Source organism: Ictalurus furcatus, chromosome 14, assembly GCF_023375685.1.
Source record: "Ictalurus furcatus strain D&B chromosome 14, Billie_1.0, whole genome shotgun sequence".
Taxonomy (NCBI): Eukaryota; Metazoa; Chordata; class Actinopteri; order Siluriformes; family Ictaluridae; genus Ictalurus; species Ictalurus furcatus.
The window spans coordinates 22,151,348-22,171,659 of NC_071268.1; the positions used below are offsets into that span (position 1 = coordinate 22,151,348).

The 20,312-nt window shown below is 41.4% G+C and overlaps 1 protein-coding gene across 7 annotated transcripts in view; it reads right to left on the bottom strand.

The window, feature by feature from the left end:
* The window catches only part of myo9ab (myosin IXAb), a 106,883-nt gene that overhangs the window by 76,720 nt on the left and 9,851 nt on the right, over positions 1-20,312 (bottom strand). For 4 of the 7 annotated variants that reach the window (XM_053641526.1, XM_053641525.1, XM_053641520.1 and 1 more), the window contains exon 1: positions 3,101-3,451. The exons of 2 other annotated variants lie outside the window; for them this stretch is intronic. In XM_053641526.1, the coding sequence (XP_053497501.1) occupies positions 3,101-3,129 (29 nt within the window). In that variant the 5' untranslated portion in view covers positions 3,130-3,451. Of the gene's footprint in view, positions 1-2,757; positions 3,055-3,100; positions 3,452-20,312 lie in introns of those variants that run through there. One more of the 7 variants, XM_053641524.1, reaches the window with a different exon arrangement.

Sequence of the window (20,312 nt, forward strand, 5' to 3'; positions counted from 1 at the left end):
CAGTATGTATACTGTATAATCTACTGTATCTAAAGAAATATCTAGATACTGTATCTAAACAAAATTGTGTAGAATAGTGATAAAATGGCAGAAGTTCAAAAAGCGGGTGAGACACTTGTTCCTTTCATATTTGTCTGCCAATCCAATTCATGAATCTTGTTTCCTCCACAACAGATCTGTAATATTGGACGGTTCCAGAAAAGAAGTGCTGATCAGATCTGAAACAAATTACAGTAGGGTAGGGGTCTGCTAGTGCTTTTGTGCGAAACCGACTATCTGTGCGTTTGCTCTGTCATAAAGCAAGTCAGGCATTTAGCCCTCTCTTGGACATCCGTTGAAACGCTCAAGACATCAAATTGAAGACACTACAGAACAAGCAAACAGAGCCTGGAACTATAAAAGTGATCTTATGCGAATAGAAACTATAACCCCTGAGACTGGAGGTTCATACTTTCATCTTCAGTAACCGCTTTGTCCTGGTCAGGGTCACGATGCATCCAAAGCCGATCTATCCCGGGAACGTTGAGATCACAGAGACACACCTTGAATGGGACGCCAGTCCACCTCGCTGTACCATGCACAAACACATTCGCACACTCATTCACACCTAGGAAATTTAGCATAGACAAACCACTGACTGGGATGTAGGAGGAAACTGAAGAACCAACAGAAATCCCCTGCAGACACACAGGGAACATGCACAGATACGCCACAGAGACAGTAACCTGAACTCTGAATCCCTGGAGCTGTGAGACAAAATCACAAGTCTTAAACCAGCCCTAAAAGTGTTCTTATAGATTTAAATTGGACACCCCAAGAACTAATTGAACACTATAGGTGTTAATTCATCGTAGTTCATTTGTTTTTGTTTTTTTTTTGTTTTTTTTACATTAAATACTCGCCTCCTCATGTATTTTCTAACCCCTTTTAAGGCTTGTCTGGGGTTTTTCTTTACCTTCCCCTTTCAGCAAAAATCTGCACTTTGAACCTATAATGATGATTGGTGGGAAATTATGGGGAGACGTATGCAGAGATATACCACAAAGTAGCTGGTTTCAAAATTACATTACATTTACATCATTTGGCAGATGCTCTTATCCAGAGTGACTTACATTTATCTCATTTAGACAACTGAGCAATTTAGGGTTAAGGGCCTTTCCCCAAGGGCCCAACAGTGGTAGCTTGGCAGTGCTGGGGCTTGAACTCCTGACCTTCTGATCAGTAAACCAGAGCCTTTAACCACTGAGCCACCACTGCCCCAATTCCTCAAGGTCATCAAAGAATTTCAGAGCTTTCACATGAAGCCATATGACTGCTCTCTAGACATGTTTGCACAGTTCTTCATGCTGCAAGCAAATTATTAACAAACACTTGGGTGGTGAATGGACCTTTCGGATTTAGATGGTTATTGCCCTGTCAAGAAACCTCAAGTCCATTTTTAATTACTAGCAAAAGACCGTCTTGCATGTGAACTCCATTTCATAAATCCAGCTGACCTCTGAAAAGACATCCTGCACATGACTTTGTTCCTCTAAAAAAGAGAGTGTAAAATGGAAGCTAAAAGTTAAAGAGCAACAGAAAAGCAGTGAGACTTTCACTGGGTGGTGCGAGATAATGGTTCGTGTAAGGTGAAAGGTCAAGTTAGGGCGCTCCAGGGGAATGCCAACTCGGGCTTAACAAGCATCCAGGTTACTTTGATTTTGCTCTTGAACCAACCAATCAGTGCCTCTTTAGTCTAAAAACCACGTTACGTTTGCCTAAATGCATGTCTCTTGGTCAGAAAGGGTGAAAGTCTGTATTTAACTTCACAGAAGCATGTAGAAATGGGAGTTTTTGATATCTTTGTAGCACTAAGCACATCACAGATCCTGCTCTTGTTTCTGGGTTCTCTTCCAGTAGCGTGTATAAGTCGTATTTTGATCTCCCAGTACCAGATACACACGCGTGTACTTATTGTATGAACGTTCCAATGTGAGCAGTGAATCTGAGGGTATAAGAATCAAATGGATACTTATTCTAACGGACCTTTCTATCACTTACTACACAAGCTGCTAGGAAAGTAGGTACAGATAAGGCAACCAACTGCAATCCAATCCTGGCAACGGCCCATCAGATACAAATATCCCTTATATTACATCATTTGCTTTATACATATAAATCTGCTCTTCAGATTTATTACATTACATGAATAATACATAGCAGGGGGTATTCAACTAAAATTACAGACCAGTTACTATAAATAAGGAGCAACAGGACACACCTGGGCAACAAGAAACACCTGTTCCAATAATTCTGATCACTTGAAAAATGGATGGGTTCAAACAAAACGTGCAGTGTTCTAAGTGGCTTAACACAGCTCGATGTAAATGTCAGGAAATGAAAGCTGAAATTCGGATCTATCGTCTCATGTTCGTCTTTTGATCTCAAACCCAAATGTCTTCCGTGTATAGCAAAAAAAAACCAAGCTGGCCATTCCAATACTTTCAGATGGGACTATAATTGCTAAAAGATTTTACTCTAAGGTATGACTGAACCAACTGCTAAAATGTTGCTTTGTTGTGTCTATTAGAGGTTCATCTACAAGAGATGCAGATGCACCCTATAGAAACATGGCAGTTCTTCATTAACATGCCACCACAGCTGTATTTACTGCTTATAACACATCAGCAATACGGTGTTAAGAACACAGCAAGTCACTGTGCGAGTGGCCAAAACTCTCCTCTCTGTAAAGTCAACAGATGGTCTCTGAATTCTCACCCCTCCAACAGTAATAAACACCGAGTCCCAGCATTCCACTGGTCCTGTCAGCGTGACCGAGGACCTTCCCTCCAAACGGACATCTTCAGCGGCTGCTTTTCTTGAAAACTCTACCCCGCCACAGAAAAATGTATCCCTGCTACTCCTCGTTAATAAAAAACCACCTCGCGTTTTAAGTGAAAGCTTCTACCATATAAGGACGTCAAAACAGCCTCGCCAGCTTCATCTCACAACAAACCCGAGCAGCACATCACTCCCGTACAGAGTCGTTTCAAACTTTCAACATCATGTCACGCTTTTATCTGCCTCTTAATTAGACAAAGTTCAAAGAGCACGGACTTACCCCTTGACCTGAAGGGTAATTACAGGCATGGACGAGAACTGCAGCCGCACTATGACGCTTCAGATGAAACAGTTCAGATATTTCAAACAAACTTAAGAGCTTTAGCGTAGAAGGTCTTGTGGATTGAGAAACTTTAGCTTATCAGCAGAAGACTAAGTGAGGGTGCGTGTGACTTGGCTGGACGGGGTCACTGGCTTCCTCTGCTCCTCGGTAGTAAAAGCTCTCAGCTCCAGCTTTGAGAAACTACAGTCAGAGCTGCTAAACATTCCACAGCATGGGAAAGGCGCAAACGTACAAATACCACAAAGCTCTTGGTCGGCTGTGAGCGCTCAGTATGATCCAGGGTCTTGTCAAGTCAGCGAGGGAGGACTGATCTACTGTTGGGCTCCAAATGAGGATAGACAAAAGATGGTGTGTCCAAAGAGTTCACCATTCTACTGCAGTCCACTGAGATTCCTGATTCATGCCTTACTGAAGAACCCGTCCGGTCCTGCCACACGACGAGCAAAGAAAATCATCACATCGTGGTGCACGTTCATATATCAGCCTCTCAGCCTCTTGCAGAAACATGAAGCTGCTCCTAAGTTCTTCTAAACCACTCCCTGTCTTCGTCTGTCCTTCATTCTGTCCCGCTCAAACGAAGCCAGTTCTCTAAACACTGGGTGCAGAGGCGAGCTGAGGTTTGTGTATGTGTGGTTTGGCAGCTGGGACACAGAGGGGGTGGAGGAAAAGGCGGGGGGGAGGGGGGAGTTGTTGTTTCCTGAAACGTGATCATGGCGAGAGAGAGAGTGAGAGAGAGAGAGAGAGAGTGAGAGAGAACTGTATGTACTGTCCATACATTTAAACTGCACAACTCTTCCTATCTCAGCCTCTCTACTGAGAACTCATAAATCAATCCCCGATCCTGATGCTGTAAGGAAGTGATAGATCCATCACACAGTGGCCCTAATCAGACTTGATATTAACGCTACATTCAACTTACTTCAGAAGTGGGAAGTCAGAACTCATATAATTTTCGACCTCGAGTGGGATACAAAGTGTGAAAATAACCATGGACGCCTCCATATTCGTCTTTTGCTAGCAACAAGGTAGCCAGCTAACTGTGATGAGTGGTGTATATTTACCTCCTCAAAACAACAAACTGTATAGAATTTCAACAAGCGAATATGCCTGCATGTTGTTATTGAAGCAAATACTTGTATATACATTTAAAGGTAACAAGACTTTGTTTATTTGGTTTGTGCTTCCTGCTGTGAGCAGCCACGTTGATTTGACATCACCTGCTGAACACAGGGTTGAGGACACCGTCCCGGGTAGGAATTCTGAATTGAGGGGGTGTTTTCCTAGTTTTTTTTCCTAGTCGGATTTCGGAAATTTCACAGGTTTTCGTCAAAAGGTTCCGTATCAGGTGATCTGATCACAGATGGACGGCTGGGATTGTCATGTGTCTAGAATGCGACCTCAGGGACCATTTATGATCGCATTTCGTGACATGAAGTGTTGCCAGATCTTCCAAAAGCATCCCAATATTCACTTGAAAACCATTCCCAAAATATTAGCCCAGTACCAAAGCTCACAGCCGTTTAGAATCAGCTGTCGGACGGTATTTCCTACTTAACCTTCAGGCACTCAGGTCGGTTGATAAAAGCTTTAATCACACTGTCAGTGATGAACAGAATTTTGTGCTAGCTTTTGCTCAGCCAATGATAGAACAAGTAAAACCTGACTTCATGTGAGATCACTGAGCAGAGATAAACTTAGTCAATGCTTAGTCACACCATAAATAATTTTCGGTAGGCACAGATGAATGGAAAGTTACCGAAACAGTTCTCTATTTATATTTTTCACCTTCCTCAGTCTATCATCCTGGTGCATCACTGCATGTCTGAAAAAATGTAGTAATCGAGCACAAAGGTGAGACATAGGCGGTGTCCCGACTAGTCCCAGCTGTCTACAGATTTGAAGGTAAGCAGGAACAAAAGCAAACACTGACATCACGGTTGTCTTGTGTTTTAAGTAAATACGTGGATCAGTATATATGACTGGTACGGGATTGTGCAGTGTACTGTAGGCCTATGTGGTGTGAGTGTCACTTGTGCAATAGCTGCTACTGATTATATTATGTGCTTTGTAATGTGTGCATCAGCTGGGCTAATAGACACTAAACACTATACTAAATAAGCAAGAAAATGAAATCAGTGTCAGACTATAGCTCAATGAAACATGTACCCATGTTCATGTTTGACAGGATCTCACCCTGTTCCTTACAAACACAGCACTAATAAATTTAATCATAATGCACAAGGCTATAAACGCCACATTAACGTTAGCACTGCAGGGAGCATTTAACATCCTCAAAAGTAGTGCAGATACATCACACCCATATGGTGGTCTTCCCCAAGCTGTTGCTCACAAGTGTATAGAAACGTTACAATTTCCCTTCACTGGAACTAAGAGGCCCAAACCTGTTCCAGCATGACAATGTTGAAGTGGAAGAACTCGAATGGCCTGCGCAGAACCCTGATCTCAACCCTACTGAACACCTTTGGGATGAACCGGAACACCGACGACGCGCCAAGCCTTCTCACTTGACATCAGATCCTGACCTCGCTAATGCTCTTGCAGCTGAATGAACGTAAATCCCCACATCCACGCTCCAAAATCTAGTGGAAAGTCTTCCCAGAAGATTGGAGGTTAGTATAACTGCAAAGTGGGGACTGAATCTTGAATGGGATGTTCAGCAAGCACATATGGATGTGATGGTTAGGTGTCCACAAAATATTGACCATACAGTGCATGATAGGAGACGTCACATGATCACGTGTATGTATTAGACACAACAACATGGCTGAACAGTTCAAAAGTAACTTGAACTGGTCACTAGGATGCTTTTGAGATTGCTGTTCACACTACAAATGTGGTAATGTGGCTACACGTGTCACAGATCACCTCTGCAAGCGGTCTGAGTGATTGGATCACAAGACGCATTTGACTCACTTGGATCACACCCACGATGGAAGTGAATACTAAGTCTGAACATGGTCTGTGAGATCATTGATCTGCACTTACAGGAAGAGCAAACAGTCAGCACTGGGGGGGGGGGGGGTTGTTTGGAGAGGTTAGCATCATCTCTGAGCTTGACTGAACTAAACAGCACCTTGGCACACTGCGACTGCTAACACAGTGATTTCCAAACGGCCTTTTGTGCTGAATGTCATCAATCAAAGTGCATCTGATAGTCTAAAACCAGATTGCTGAGTCATTCAGAATTTAATTACATTTACAAAATACTACACTACACTAGCTAATTCAATCGTGACTTCTAAATGCACATAACTGTCCATGTCAAAAAGAATACAAATAGAATACAATGTTTGGCTTGCGCAAGCAGTATTTCAGACCATCGATCATTTCCAATCTAGTATTGTCTATAATTATATTCATTAGGATGTTCTTAAAAGATTTCGGAGAAATCTGAAACGTATCATCTGAGCCCTAAACAAAGACGAGAAACAAATCTGAATTATTAGCGAAATGTAACCTCGTAGCATTTGTGGCTTTTCTGTTCGGAAGTTGCATTATTTCAGTAACATGCTTTCATTTAGAATACCATAAAGCCAACTTCGACAAACCGCTCTCCGTTTCAGTTTAGCTTGCAGAGCCAAAATCTGAGACAATGGAGAGGATTACATACTAAGTTTCATCTCTCAAGGTCTCTTTCTGCCAAAAGCAACATCAGCATATAGTTGGGGAAACAATACCACAGCACCCAACTGAGAATTGAGTTACAACATCGTTTAAACTGTGTGTATCCGAATACCAGCCCATTTCTACACACAGACATATATCCTGTAAAGACCCTGCTTTCATACAAAGGCCATTATACACTATATAATATCATTCAGCTACAAGAGCATTAGTGACATCGTGTGAGGAGGTCTGGGGTGCCGTCGGCGTTCCAGTTCAACCCAAAAGTATTCACTGGGGTTGAGGTCAGGGCTCTCTGCAGGCCACTCGAGATCTTCCACTTCAACCTTGGCAAACCATGTCTTCATTGTCCCCGCTTTTTGTGTATAGGGGCATTGTCATGCTGGAACAAGTTTGGGTCTTCTTAGCTCCAGCGGACTGAAATCTTAATGCTACAGCATCCAAAGACATTTTACACAATTCTGTGCTTACAACTTTGCTGTCTTTGTTTGGGGAAGAACCACATGGTCACGTGTCCACATACATTTTCCCCATTTAGTGTATGTCTGGTAACAGGCAGCATTTTGGGAAACAAATCTTTTTATAGGCATTAAAGCATGATGTTTTCGATGTTTCTCATAAAGGAGGCAGCATCGTATGTGTCCAGCAATTTCAGCTTTGATTGCTTAGTTTCATTTACTGAATGAAGACATGGTCTATCAAACAAAGGATTTGTGGACAAATACGTTATTTGTAATTGTTTCTGACTTTCAATTTCATTTCTGACATGAAATACCTGGTGTAATCTCAGAATATGAGTTCTATTTTCCCCAATGATACTTTATTTTATTTTGCCTTACAGTGTTTCAGGCTTAGCGAGCAGCTTATGTCAGTGTTGTGGCAACATAATGACATATTGCTGCCTCTTTACAGGTATCTTAGTAGTCATTGGTGTGCTGCTTTCTGTTTCAGACACAGCTTAAGTATCTGATGGACAACTAGGTATAACAACAGACATCCTTTAGTTTTGTTTTCACAATAATGATCTGATTAATTTTATTACAGAGACACAACGAGAGCCAGAGGTTTCTGTATCACTGTGTGAGAAACTCTAGCCTTTGAATCTGTCTGTAGGAAACAATTCTAGCGACTGTGGGGCCCCAAGCAGGAAAATGCAAGGGGCTCTCTTGGCATGTTTCCTCTTTATTGCCATTATGTTACCCAGATGCCTTTGTAAAGAACCAGGATAACTGTCTAAAAGTGTTAGCGTTAAATTCTGCATGCTAGATGTAGTGCTAGATCAAGCTTCCGAATTAGATAAACCATCATTACATAATGTAGGCTACAACAGAAGTCCTTTGTTAAAGTGTTGGCTTTTATACACCGTGTGTACACTATATGGCCAAAACTATGCGGACACCTGACTATCACCCATATGTGGTCCTTGTCCAAAATGTTGCCACATACTAGAATGTCCTTATTTGCTGTAGAATTAAGATTTTCCTTCACTGGAACCAAGACTAAGGCCCAAACATGTTCCAGCATGACAACGTCCCTGTGCACAAAGCAAAGTCCATGGAGACATGATTTTCTGAGGCTGGCGTGAAAGAACTCGAGTGTCCTGCACAGAGCCCTGACCGCAACGACAGTGAACACCGTTGGGATGACCTGGAACACATCCAAGACCTCCTCACCCAAGATCAGTACCTGACCTCGCTAATGCTCTTGTAGCTGAATGAGCACAAATCTCCACAACCAAAATCCAAACTCTAGTAGAAAGCCTTCCCATGCTGAGGTTACTATAACAGTATAAAGGGTCTAATTCTGGAATAGGATGTTCAACAATCATATAAGCGTGATGGTTGGGTGTCCACAAACTTTTGACCATGCCGTGTACTTTAAGTGGACCAAGATCTCAAGAAAATTTGAGCAAAATGACAAATTCTACCACGAAAGCTAACAAAATAATTACTACGTGCTCCAAACCGAGCATCATCAAACCGAGCATCATTTTGGCAAGCATCTGCTTGCCAAAATGATGCTGGCCATTATGTTATTTTATTAGCCTACATTTGTCATCTTTTGCTACTCCAATGTTAGATTTTTATATTATCCTCCCCAATTCACACAGTTGTGCTTCCTCTTCTTCTTGCTGGTAAGTTCTCTTCAGTTTAAAAACCATGACCATTCAAAATAAACTCCCAGACGCTAGCCCTTTGGGATCATGATTGGAGGTTAGAGCTTTGACATTTTCACGGACTTAGTGTCAGACTTTGGGGAGGCACAATGTTTGCCCTATTGTCAAAAGTCCAAGAGAACATAACTGTGAGTGAAATCTGGGAATACTCTCTCTCCTGTCGATTTGACTGATACTAGCCACAACAGGCCACGGACGAGGGTATTCAGCGTCTCCTCCAAATGCATTCAGCTGCCCTTTGATGTTGCATGAGCGGCAGTTGGAAAAGATGCAACGGTAGAGCTGCAAATGTCAGGATGGAAGCATGTGTTAGCCTTCACCCTGTCCAGTTAGTAGTGCACAACTAGTAAATGGGTAGGAATGGGCACATGACCAAAATGAGTGGGGAAAAGAATGTATACAGGCTCATGAATTGAAATTCAAATCATTCTGTTCATTTTCATTTTTAAAAAAAAAAATATTGTAGTGTTGGAAAGAATGCAGTATGACTGGAACAGGAAGTGGAAACAAATATGATGGGTAAAAATATATTAGGAGAATCTTTACAGCATCGTATAGTACAGCTATTGATGATTCATTGCAGAATGACCCCAAGCTATATTTGAAATTCATTATAAGTTCCTCTCTGTCAAAGAGGAACCACACTGTATGTCAAATAATAATGTTTGAAGGAGCTTATGGGCTTACTTGTTTAATAATTCCTCATAGATTCCTCATATGAGACTGCTGTTGACATAGCCAAGTCATTTGGCACTACCGACACTGAGCAATTCGGGCTCCAAAAACAGGCCTGTCACCTAAGAAAACTCACAAATGGCTCGAAATGAAAGCTGAGGGTCTATACGGGGTTAAACTGCACCTATTTTCTCTTTCGAAAAAGAGATACTGAAAATAAAGGTACTAGGAAGTCATGATGCCGCATTCTGTCTGAATTTCGACATATACTACATATACTAGGCTTCTCTAACTAGCATGGTATTTGAATACCAGCTAAAACCACACAGAGATCACAATCAAGGTGATGTTATGTGGTAACAATATGTGATGTTTGGAACATTTGTCTGAAACAGAGAAGTGGTTCATTTGACATTTAGATGCGATAACCATTACACTCAGGAAAGGAAATTGAGAACGATAATGCAAATCTTTTCCCCAAAGCAAATAAACTCCTTCACAGCTTAGCTAGAATATTTCATACACGTTTAAAAACGATCCGAAATTACCAAGCTGTAGGTTTGTTCAATAAATCTGTTAAATACTCTCTTCATTAATAGATATGGTAAATAATTAGTTAATTGCCAATTAAATTAAGCCTAGAACTTGACATTAGACAGAACAGAACTTGACATTAGACAAAACATTTGTTCTAACGTCATGTTGTTTTAGCGGGATAATCAAACTAAAAGACAGTCTTATTTTTATCAGCTGTTTTACTGACAGCTAGCGTGTCAGTCTGGGGAAGAAAAAAAAAATTATGTGGTGAAATGCTGACATCTTCTAAAGTTCTGCAAGCTACAGGTTTGAAAAATGGCATCTTATTTGCACACATCTCAAATAAAAAATACAGCATTTTAAGTCGTTTCGAGTTTTCTGGTTGTCCCTAAAAGTGAAAAGGAAGAAATTGAAAGATTTTATAGATTCCATTCTGACTGCGGTGCTGGAGCATCCATCCATCCATCCATCCATCCATCACTTTTATTAGCACTTATCCTACACAGGGTCGTCTGAAACCTATCTGAAGGAACTCAGGGCACAAAATGGATAGGCTGCCAACTAGATATGCACCGATACCAAATTTCTCCACCGATACTGATAACCGATTATTCAGAGTGATATCGGCCGATACCGATAGTTCTGCCTTTTATGCGTTCTTTTAAATGAATAATAGTTAAATCCACAGTTCTGAAAGAAATGCAGATAGAAACTTTATTCTCTCCATTTCAACAAGTTGTTTCACAGTACCTGGTCTCATAAACAGAAAACACATTACTCTAATTAACATTAACACATGAACTCAATTCTGAAGATTAAAGTAAGATTAAATGTTCGAGTAGACTCGATTTCGCTGCTGTGTGCTTCCGGTGTAAAATTTTATCAGTGCAGAGATTATAGAGTTTACAAACTGCAGTTTTGTCGTCATTCCAAACAAGAGACATCATCTTTACACACAGCACGAATTCAATGTGTTTTCCCGCCCTCTTTTGATTGACAGGATATAATCGGCCCTGATCATTGGATGTTTTTAAACTATCGGCCGATAGCGGGAAAAATAACCTTTATCGGCAGATACATCGGTGCATCTCTAGTGCCAACCCATCGCAGGACGTAGTCGCACACACATTCACACACTACAGACAATTTGGAAATGAAAATCAGCCTACAACACGTGTTTGGACTGGGGGAGGAAACCGGAGTACCCGGAGGAAACCCCTGAAGCACGGGGAGAACACGTAAACTCCTGTGCAGGAGCATTTTGGACATTTTGACAGCCGGTATCCGATCTCAAACGGAATTGATCAGGTTTATGTCAGTTTCGCTGTCCAACAACTTCATCAAAGTTTGGCATTCACTGTGTGAGAAAATCACACTTAGCTAGCAAGGTTTCAGACATCTTAAGACAGACTGTTTTTATCATTGTGTTTATTAAACTGGTGTCAAAGATTGACACATCTATACGCAGAAAATTATTTTGGCCAAATTCCAATTTTTGGCCAATTCAGCCACTGACAGTTTTCGCAGCCCGCCACACACACTTATCCCAAGTGAGATACACACACTCAGGCTAATCTAAAGCTTGATGTTTGGATCCAAGATGATTCTAGGAAGCTGAGACAAGAAGAAAAAGTGTCTTAGGAAAAGCAAAGATAAAACCTCAGCTCCTGTCTCAATCACCCAGTACCTCTAATCCGTTGTGCTTTTGAGACCTGCGACAATGCAAACTGATGCTCTAGAGTCTAGACCCTAGCCTGTCAGCTTTCCCATGGTCAGCAGAGAATTACCCAAGGCTAACAGTACATAATCCATCAGGCTGAAATACATTGCCAAGGCCATTTTATTTAAGAACTGCTTAAACACAGTAACACTTATCATCCAGTATTTCCTGCCCACTTGAAAAATTCTGTTCCATTTACAGTAACTGTAAGAACGTCCAAGGTCACACAAAACTCTTCACAACTTTTCTGCCTAAAAGCAGACTTTACATGCTTATAAATGAGGCCATTAATGGAAACAGGAAGAATGCAACCAAACCAGACTTCTGACTTCCACGGCTAAATTTTAACCTCCTTGTAAATATATATATATATATATATATATATATATATATATATATACATACATGACATCAGTGGGGGAAAAAAACAACTAAATACTCACCACTTGAACTCAAACAAGCTAGAGAAAACGAGCAAAGACAACTCCTTGTTTAAGAGGGAATGCGACTGCTGATTTGAACACATTCTTTTCATTACAGGGTGTTAACTTCTAATAGCTGCTGCTTTTATGGTCAGTCACAACAACTTGGACAATAAAAATCTGATATTAACAACAAAGTCACATAGCCCTGCTACAGAAAAGATCCATTTCATGGTGTGTGCTTGTCTGATTTCTTTTCTATACAGCTTTAGTTAATGATGCAGGCTTTATAGGTAACATTCAACTCTGTACGAGACGCAGTAAAGCTCACACCCTTCATACTCACTACTCTATTCATACACACTATTCTTCCAAGAACACAAATTGCGGTTTTACTCAGCGGGAGACGTGACTAGAGTGCAGCGACCCTTCTGGACACTCATCCTTGCTGCTTTCATTTCTGCTCAGGCTCAGAAATGGCAATTATTTGGTATAACTTGCCTGGGAGTGACCGTAAAAACCTTGTGCATGTGTTTTTATATGGCGACGTTGACCGGCACATGACAGGAAGCAGCTTCTTAATCACTTTCTAATTATTAGTCATTATTTGTGTTCGATTTGACACTTCATTGTAGGCCTTTCATGATGTTTCATGCTGTTTTTGACTATTTTCAGCCGAAAATAGTCTGGTGTCGTCCATAATATATATATATATTATATATATATATATATTGCCAACTTACTTGCCTAATCCTAATCCAGATCAAACATATAGTGTATGGCCAGAAGTATGTGGACACCTGACCATCACAGCCACATGTACTTGTTGAACATCCCATTCCAGACTTAGTTCCCCTTTGCTGTTATAATAAGCTCCACTCTTCTGGGAAGACTTTCCAGTAGAGTTTGGAGCGTGGCTGTGGGGATTTGTGTTCATTCAGCTACAAGAGCATTAGTGATGTCAGGTGAGGAGGTCTGAGGTGCAGTCGGTGTTCCAGTTCATCCCAAAATTGTTCAGTGGGGTTGAGGTCAGGGGCTCTGTGCAGGACACTCGAGTTCTTCCACTTCAATCTTGGCAAGCCATGTCTTCATGGAGCTCACTTAGTGCACAGGGGCATCGTCATGCTGGAACAGGTTTTGGCCCTTTAGTTCCGATGAAGGGAAATTGTAATGCTACACCAAACAAGGACATCCTATACAGTTGTGTGCTTCCAGCGTTTTGGCGATAGTTTGGGGAAGAACCACATATGGGTGTGATGTTCAGGTGTCCACAAACTTTTGGGCATAAAGTGAAAGATTTTATTTCACATTAATGAACGCGAAACATTCTCCATTTAACTTGACAGAAAGCGAGGGTGCATCTGGAGGATGTGAGAATAATGTGAAATGGGGGGGGGGGGGGGGGCTTCCAGGGGGTCAGCTCATATCAGAAGAGTTCAAAACACCTGCACAGCATGTCGATTATCTCATCTACCGTTTTAACTGAAGAAGAAGAAGAAAAAGAAGACTGCTCTTTTGCATATTTCTGAATATCCACGTGTTAGATCGCGTTAGATTGCAGAGTTCCTACGCGAGGTTGGCACCGAGTACAATGCAATGTTTAGAAACTGGAGAAATCCCTACAGCTTCGCAACATGCCCTGATTGTATGTTTTCAACACAATGATGCTATTCTAAATGTTTACAGAAATGCATTTCTTCTGCCGTTCTGTATACTGTGGTAAAACACGGCGCTTTGTATTGAGGTATCCCAGCTCAGGCCTGAAGGGAACTATTCTGAGAATGCGAAATCAGAGCTCGGAGTTTAAAAGAAGATATCCATGAGCCATCTCACTGTGTCTTCCTGGCGTCATAAAACCCCTCACAACACCGCTGTTAATTCAGGTTTCGTTTTCCAGCACCTCTGCTCATCCTACAGGCTCTTTACACCAGACAGTGATCTGGGAAGAGATCACGGTCTCCTGTTCTATGAACAGATGCAGAGAGTGGCCGTGTTATTACAGTGTATAAACATCATGAGACAAAAAATAACCGGGATGCTGAACTAAATAGATGGAAACAAACATTTGCTTCAAATAGGCCCGGTATTCCAAGATTCTGATTCCAGAGATAATTATTTTAGCACTCTGCAGCAAACAAGAGACGAGTCCTCTGCGTGGACATGCCTAAACGCTCAAATATTTTTAGCTTGCCTTTCCCTTAACGTGTACTGTAAGGTGATGTTTTTAATAGGGTAATGTGCCATTGCTGGTTTGATTACGTAATCTTGCTGTGGCCTTTCCGGAATATTCACAGGACAGTCGCTAACGGAAAGATGCCGACTTTTTGGAAACCAGCTGAAACGTTGCGAAACATTTGAATGGAAACGCCTCAGAGTGACGCACGTATGACGAGTCTGTGGTGAAGGAGCCCTACTGGGGGTCGGGTGCAGGAAGAGTATGCTTGAAAAACTACACCATTCTGCAGGATTGAGTAACACCCCAGATTGCAAACTTTGGTTGTAGCTCGGTCCGCACCCCCCAACCCCACCCCCCCTTCCGTTTCCATGCTCTCTCTTCCCTTTTTTTCTTCTGTGTCTCTCTGATTCTTCCTTGCACAATAGCAGAAGCACAGGATGAACCACTGCACCGTCTGGAGAAGGAGATTGTTTGGCATGGCCACAAAGTAAACTCCTCTCAAGGGTGCGTGAAATGTGTTCCAAATGTTAGTAGGACATAGGAATAACAAATGAAGCCTTTTCAAATGACAAAGGAAGGCATCTTATGAATCAGCATCACAAGCTAGCCAGCTAACTGTGGTGAGTGATGTACATTTACAGCCTCCAACAGCGAACTGTATAGTCAGTGTTAAAGATTTAACAAGCAATTCTGCCTGTATGTTGATTGACTAAAGCAAATACTAGTATATATGTACAGCATGACTCATTTAAAGGTAAAAGGTGCTACTTTCTGTACTGAGCAGCCATGTTGTGGCTTGATTTGTTGAGCTGTTGTCACTTGCTGAGTTGAGGAGACCATCCCAAGTTTTTTTTTTTTTTTTTAGGTTTTTTTCCAGGTTGAAAATACAAGTCATGACCTTTACAGTCCCTCCAGGATTTAGCGATTTTGCGATACTCGCAGGAGCTTGCGATTTTTCAGAATTACCGCAGATTTGGGCCAAGGCGCGCCATGTGACATCATCACAACGCGCCGTGTGACGTCATACAACGTGCATTCAGCCACAGCCCTCTTCAATTCACGTGCGTCGAACATGAGTACAGCTGATAGGTCTCGTTTACCAACAAACATCACTGTTGAAGACCGTGCAGAACAACTCTGCAAGTTGCATCGCGTATTTTGAAAAAATCCGCAGAGAAATCAAGCATTTTTGCACAAAAAACGCAGCGAAATCCCGTAGACTGCGTTTAATTAAATGCAGTGTTAATTGCCACTAGGAGTGAATGAATGTGCAAATGTGTGTGTGCCCTGGCGTCCCATCTAGGGTGTATTTCTGCCTCGCACCCAGTGCAACCTTGACCAAGATCATGCGATCTAAATCATGAAAACAATCTTCATTGATCACTAGTATGGTATTTTGCTCTTTTTAGATTTGGTCTGTGTGCTTTCTGTTTTATAGCTATTATCAGATTCAACAGTTTTGAATCCCAAAAATCAATCTCTCCTTTCAGTGTTCCTTCCAAAACCTCACCCCAAATCCCATGCACAGTGCTGCCTCAGCTAAAACTCCTGAATGTTACAGCCAGAGAGGGAGATTTCTAAACGGACAGGCCACATAGTGCAGAAACGCCTCCTTGTCCTGATTGGTTGGATGCTGCTGGTCCATCATTTGTTTTTGTTTTTTTCTCTCTCTCTCTTTCCTCTGTTCGAAGCCTGGGGGTGAGCACCAGATATTTTATTGAGAGCTACAGGAATGTGTGGAGAACTTTGCCTTAAAAACTCCGCCTTGAAACGACAAGAAGCATGCGTGAGTGTTCATGAATACATTGCGTCATTTAAACTCGAGGCATTGATCTTTTTGATGAGCTTCCTGCTATGTTTTAAACGCATCAATATCCAGAAAGTGGTACTGCACTTATGCAAATTAATATATCAAAGGAAACCCTGAAGCATATAATAATATCGTGGCGTATAACAGCATATTATAACAACAGCATGTCATAATGTTCACCGCATCCAGACAAGTAAGATACAAACACGGTAAACTGCACACGGTTTCGAACAAATCTTGCAGGAACACTGCAGGAATGTGTAATGGTCAATTCGTTACTGTGTGGTAAGTGTCAGAACGCCATAAGCAATGTCATAAGACTGGGCGAAAAGGAAAGGAGTGAAGAGTGAGGAGGCGATGGAAGCACAGGGCCTCCGAGGCGATCGGTATCCTCGATTACACATGCTCCATTTAGCCCTTAAGGACACAGCTATTAGGGTTAAAACACACACACACACACACACACACACACACACACACATTTAGAGTAAATGGTTGCATTCAGCAGAAACTGGCCTGAAGGCAAAATGCTCCAATAAAATGGGTGGAGTCTGCAGAAGCTGTAAACACCCCCAACGCGCACACACACACACACACACACACATACACAGAGTGACAAACATAGCTATGTTTGTCACTGAGTGTGTGTGTGTGTGTGTGTGTGTGTCTGTATATATATATATATATATATATGAAATACCCATAACAGCCAATACAATTTCAAATAACCAGTATCCAGCATTGTGGAAATTAAGGCCAGTAATAGAGAAGTCTGGTCTCAGTGCATCATGGGAAAGGCTTTTAAACATACATACAAACACCGTCAAAGTTAAACATGTGGATATTGTTTTAGTCGTATTTGTGGTTTACACGTGGCTAAATTTTTCTTTGCTTCCTGACCAATTAGTGACTTCAGGACGCGGATGTGAAAAAGCCTATCTTATAGGTAGAAAAATGACGAGATGACAGGAGACTTATAGCAAACGGTACCTGTCAATAATCTGAAAGTAAAAATACTGTAGAAGCCCTAGTCTGGGCACTGAGCTGTTCTCCTTCGTCCACTGTTTACGTTAGTGTGAGTAGCTTATGTTTCCTGAGACCTTGTTTGGCTCCATGAACAATAATTCTTTCTTTCTTTCTTTTTTTCCTAGAACTACAGCAAACGCAATAACCATGAAAATTTGAACTGTCATGGTTTATACATTCCAGGTTTATACATCTTTGACAGCAAGCACAATTGCATTGTTTTAGAACGAATCTAAACCGGGTTCACACACAACAAACACACACATACATACCAATTACAGCCACATAAAACATACCGACTGGGCACAATGATGAAAAAGCTATGCCAAAGTCTGATTTCCAAAACTCAAAATACTAACAGTAACACCACGAAGCAAATCTTTAAGACAATGGTACAGTGCAAAGCTATTAAAAGACTACAAGATTACAAGCAACAAAGAGTCCTTCACTGTCTCACTTCCTGTCCACAAACAATGTACGAAATCAGAAGATCTGCCATGTTACACAGAATATTAGACAGAAATTTATGTCTTTTTTTCTCCTCGTTCCTTTTGGTGAGAACATATGAACACACCACCACCCAGTTCGTTCATATTAGAAGTTTAGCAGGCATGCTTCAGTCAATCTTCTGGACATGTGCTATATATAACAAGCCTTACACAACACCACAACTGAAACAAGCCATGACCCTGGAGGTAAGGCCTCTGTAGTTCCTATCGAATAACACTGTAATGAGCGTCGCTGGATAAGCAAATCTCCTGCCACACCCCAGCACAATGGCGTTTTCCTTTCCTGTAGCAGCCACTAGTTTACATTTATTTTAAACAGTGGCCCTGAAATGCCATCGTATTATACCGCAGTTCTGTTTCACAACAATTTATTTACGCACAAGCAGCTCTGATTAACATCACAGAATTCTCTTTGAACTATAGTCATTTTCTAATATGCTGAAAACTAAAGAGTATACAAGGTATGAATGTACAGTACTGTGAAAAAAGTCTTAGGCACCCTATTTTTTAGTACAAACTTTGCTATAGATTTTTATTTTATGACTTCTACGTTATCGAGGCAGTACAAAAAACATTTTAGATTCCCATACATTCGTTTTCTAGCACAAAATTAAATGTTATAGAAAAATGTTTGTATGTCAGTAAAGAAAGCAGCATATTAAGTGCTAAGAGACAAAAAACACAATGAAGGCTGCTGGGTTTTGCTGCAAAAATAAGAAGCGAGTGTGACAGTCAAAGTCTCCAGAAGATCCGTGTCTGGTTCTGGAAGATGCTCAATAACACTTACAGCTCATTTCCTTATAAAACTGCACTAATTCTACCTGAGACAATTATTTATTTTTAGTCACACCAATTATTGACTTTGTTTCATTTACTACTGTTTACTGCTCTATCGGTCATTTTTTTTAAAACGTAGAAACATTTATTTTCATTATTATTGAAGGCATCTTTGCTCTACAGCATTCCTTTCCATGTGCCTAAAACATTTGCACAGTACTGTAACTGTGGTACCGCACATAGTTACACAGCCGAACACGTCAGCGTCATCATGTCCGCAACACGTTGGGGTGACAGGAAATCTAGCATTCTCAACGATTCGAGCTTCACACTGATGTACTGTGCGGCCCGCTTCGGCCGGAGCTCTTCAGTAGCATGAATTTAGCTACGAAAAGCCATAATGAGATGAAAGAAGATGATAGAAAATGATAGGAGTCTACTGCCAGGTTACCTGTAACTCCGGATGTAGTCACGAGCTGTCACAGAGAAAAGGGAAGCTGGCTGTGTGAAAACTTGAACGTTAACCGGACACGTTTAAATCAGAATATAAGTAGCACTTGAATCGAAATGAAGCATTATACAGCAGTATACAAATACTATCTGTGTCATAGAGTTGGTCCAAATTAAGGTAAAGCTACTGGGCAGCCTGGAATCATTTCTAAATGCCATATGAATAGCTGAGGAAGGCATGTGCTCTGTGTCCCAGGCTTTCCTACAGTACACATCTGCAGGCCATGAAAGTAGAGAGAGCTTCAAAAAAACAACCCATTACACGAGCTATTAATGACGCACTCGGGTAACATGGTAGGGGGTGGGGAAGATTTTGTGTGGGAGAGATAGAGAACAAGAGTAAGGTGAGTGTACATATTCATTGAGGAAACATTACAAAGACACGAAGTTCATTACTCACATCTTTCACCATTCATCTGCACCTCTGATTAATCTCAGATTGAGAGATAGTGTATGTCATGGAGGCCTTGATGAGCTACTTAAAGGTAATCTTTTCCTCATTTCCCCTAAATTTGCATTTGATTTGTTTTATTTGTAGGAGGATCTTCTTTCTTTTTTTTTTTTTTTAAATGAGGTGAGCTGGGAGGGTATGAGCTGAGCGTTAAATCTACTGCTAGAGCTGAGTAGCACACAAGCACCACACCCAGTATTCGTGTTGAACACATTACTCCTTTTCAGAGCCATAATCCCACTTTGGAGAGAAATGTATGCCACACACTGCAGCTAACACAAAGGAGGGAAAGTCCGTGTTGAAAAGACTCGATTCACATGAAGCTATGGGGTGCGATCAGCCAATAAAGTGGCTTGCCTGCACTGCACACCCCTGCTGTGCACTTCGTGTGCTGAACACGCCCACCGGAACACTGAGTTGCCTGGATGTGTGACTGACGGTCTTAAAAACATTTTATACGTCTGTTTATAGTATATATATATATAAACTTGAATACCTGGGGGTATCTCTGAAAACCAAATCCAAAGACACAAAGGGAGTAGGAAAATGTTAAGCTTATGACAACCATGGAGACCAACCAACTGGCATTTCAAACGGCCAATCACTACTCACCATTCCTCACAGCAGCCAATCACTATTCACCATTCCTCACACCGGTCAATTACTGTTCACCATACTTCACAACGGCCAATCAATAATCACCATTCCTCACAAC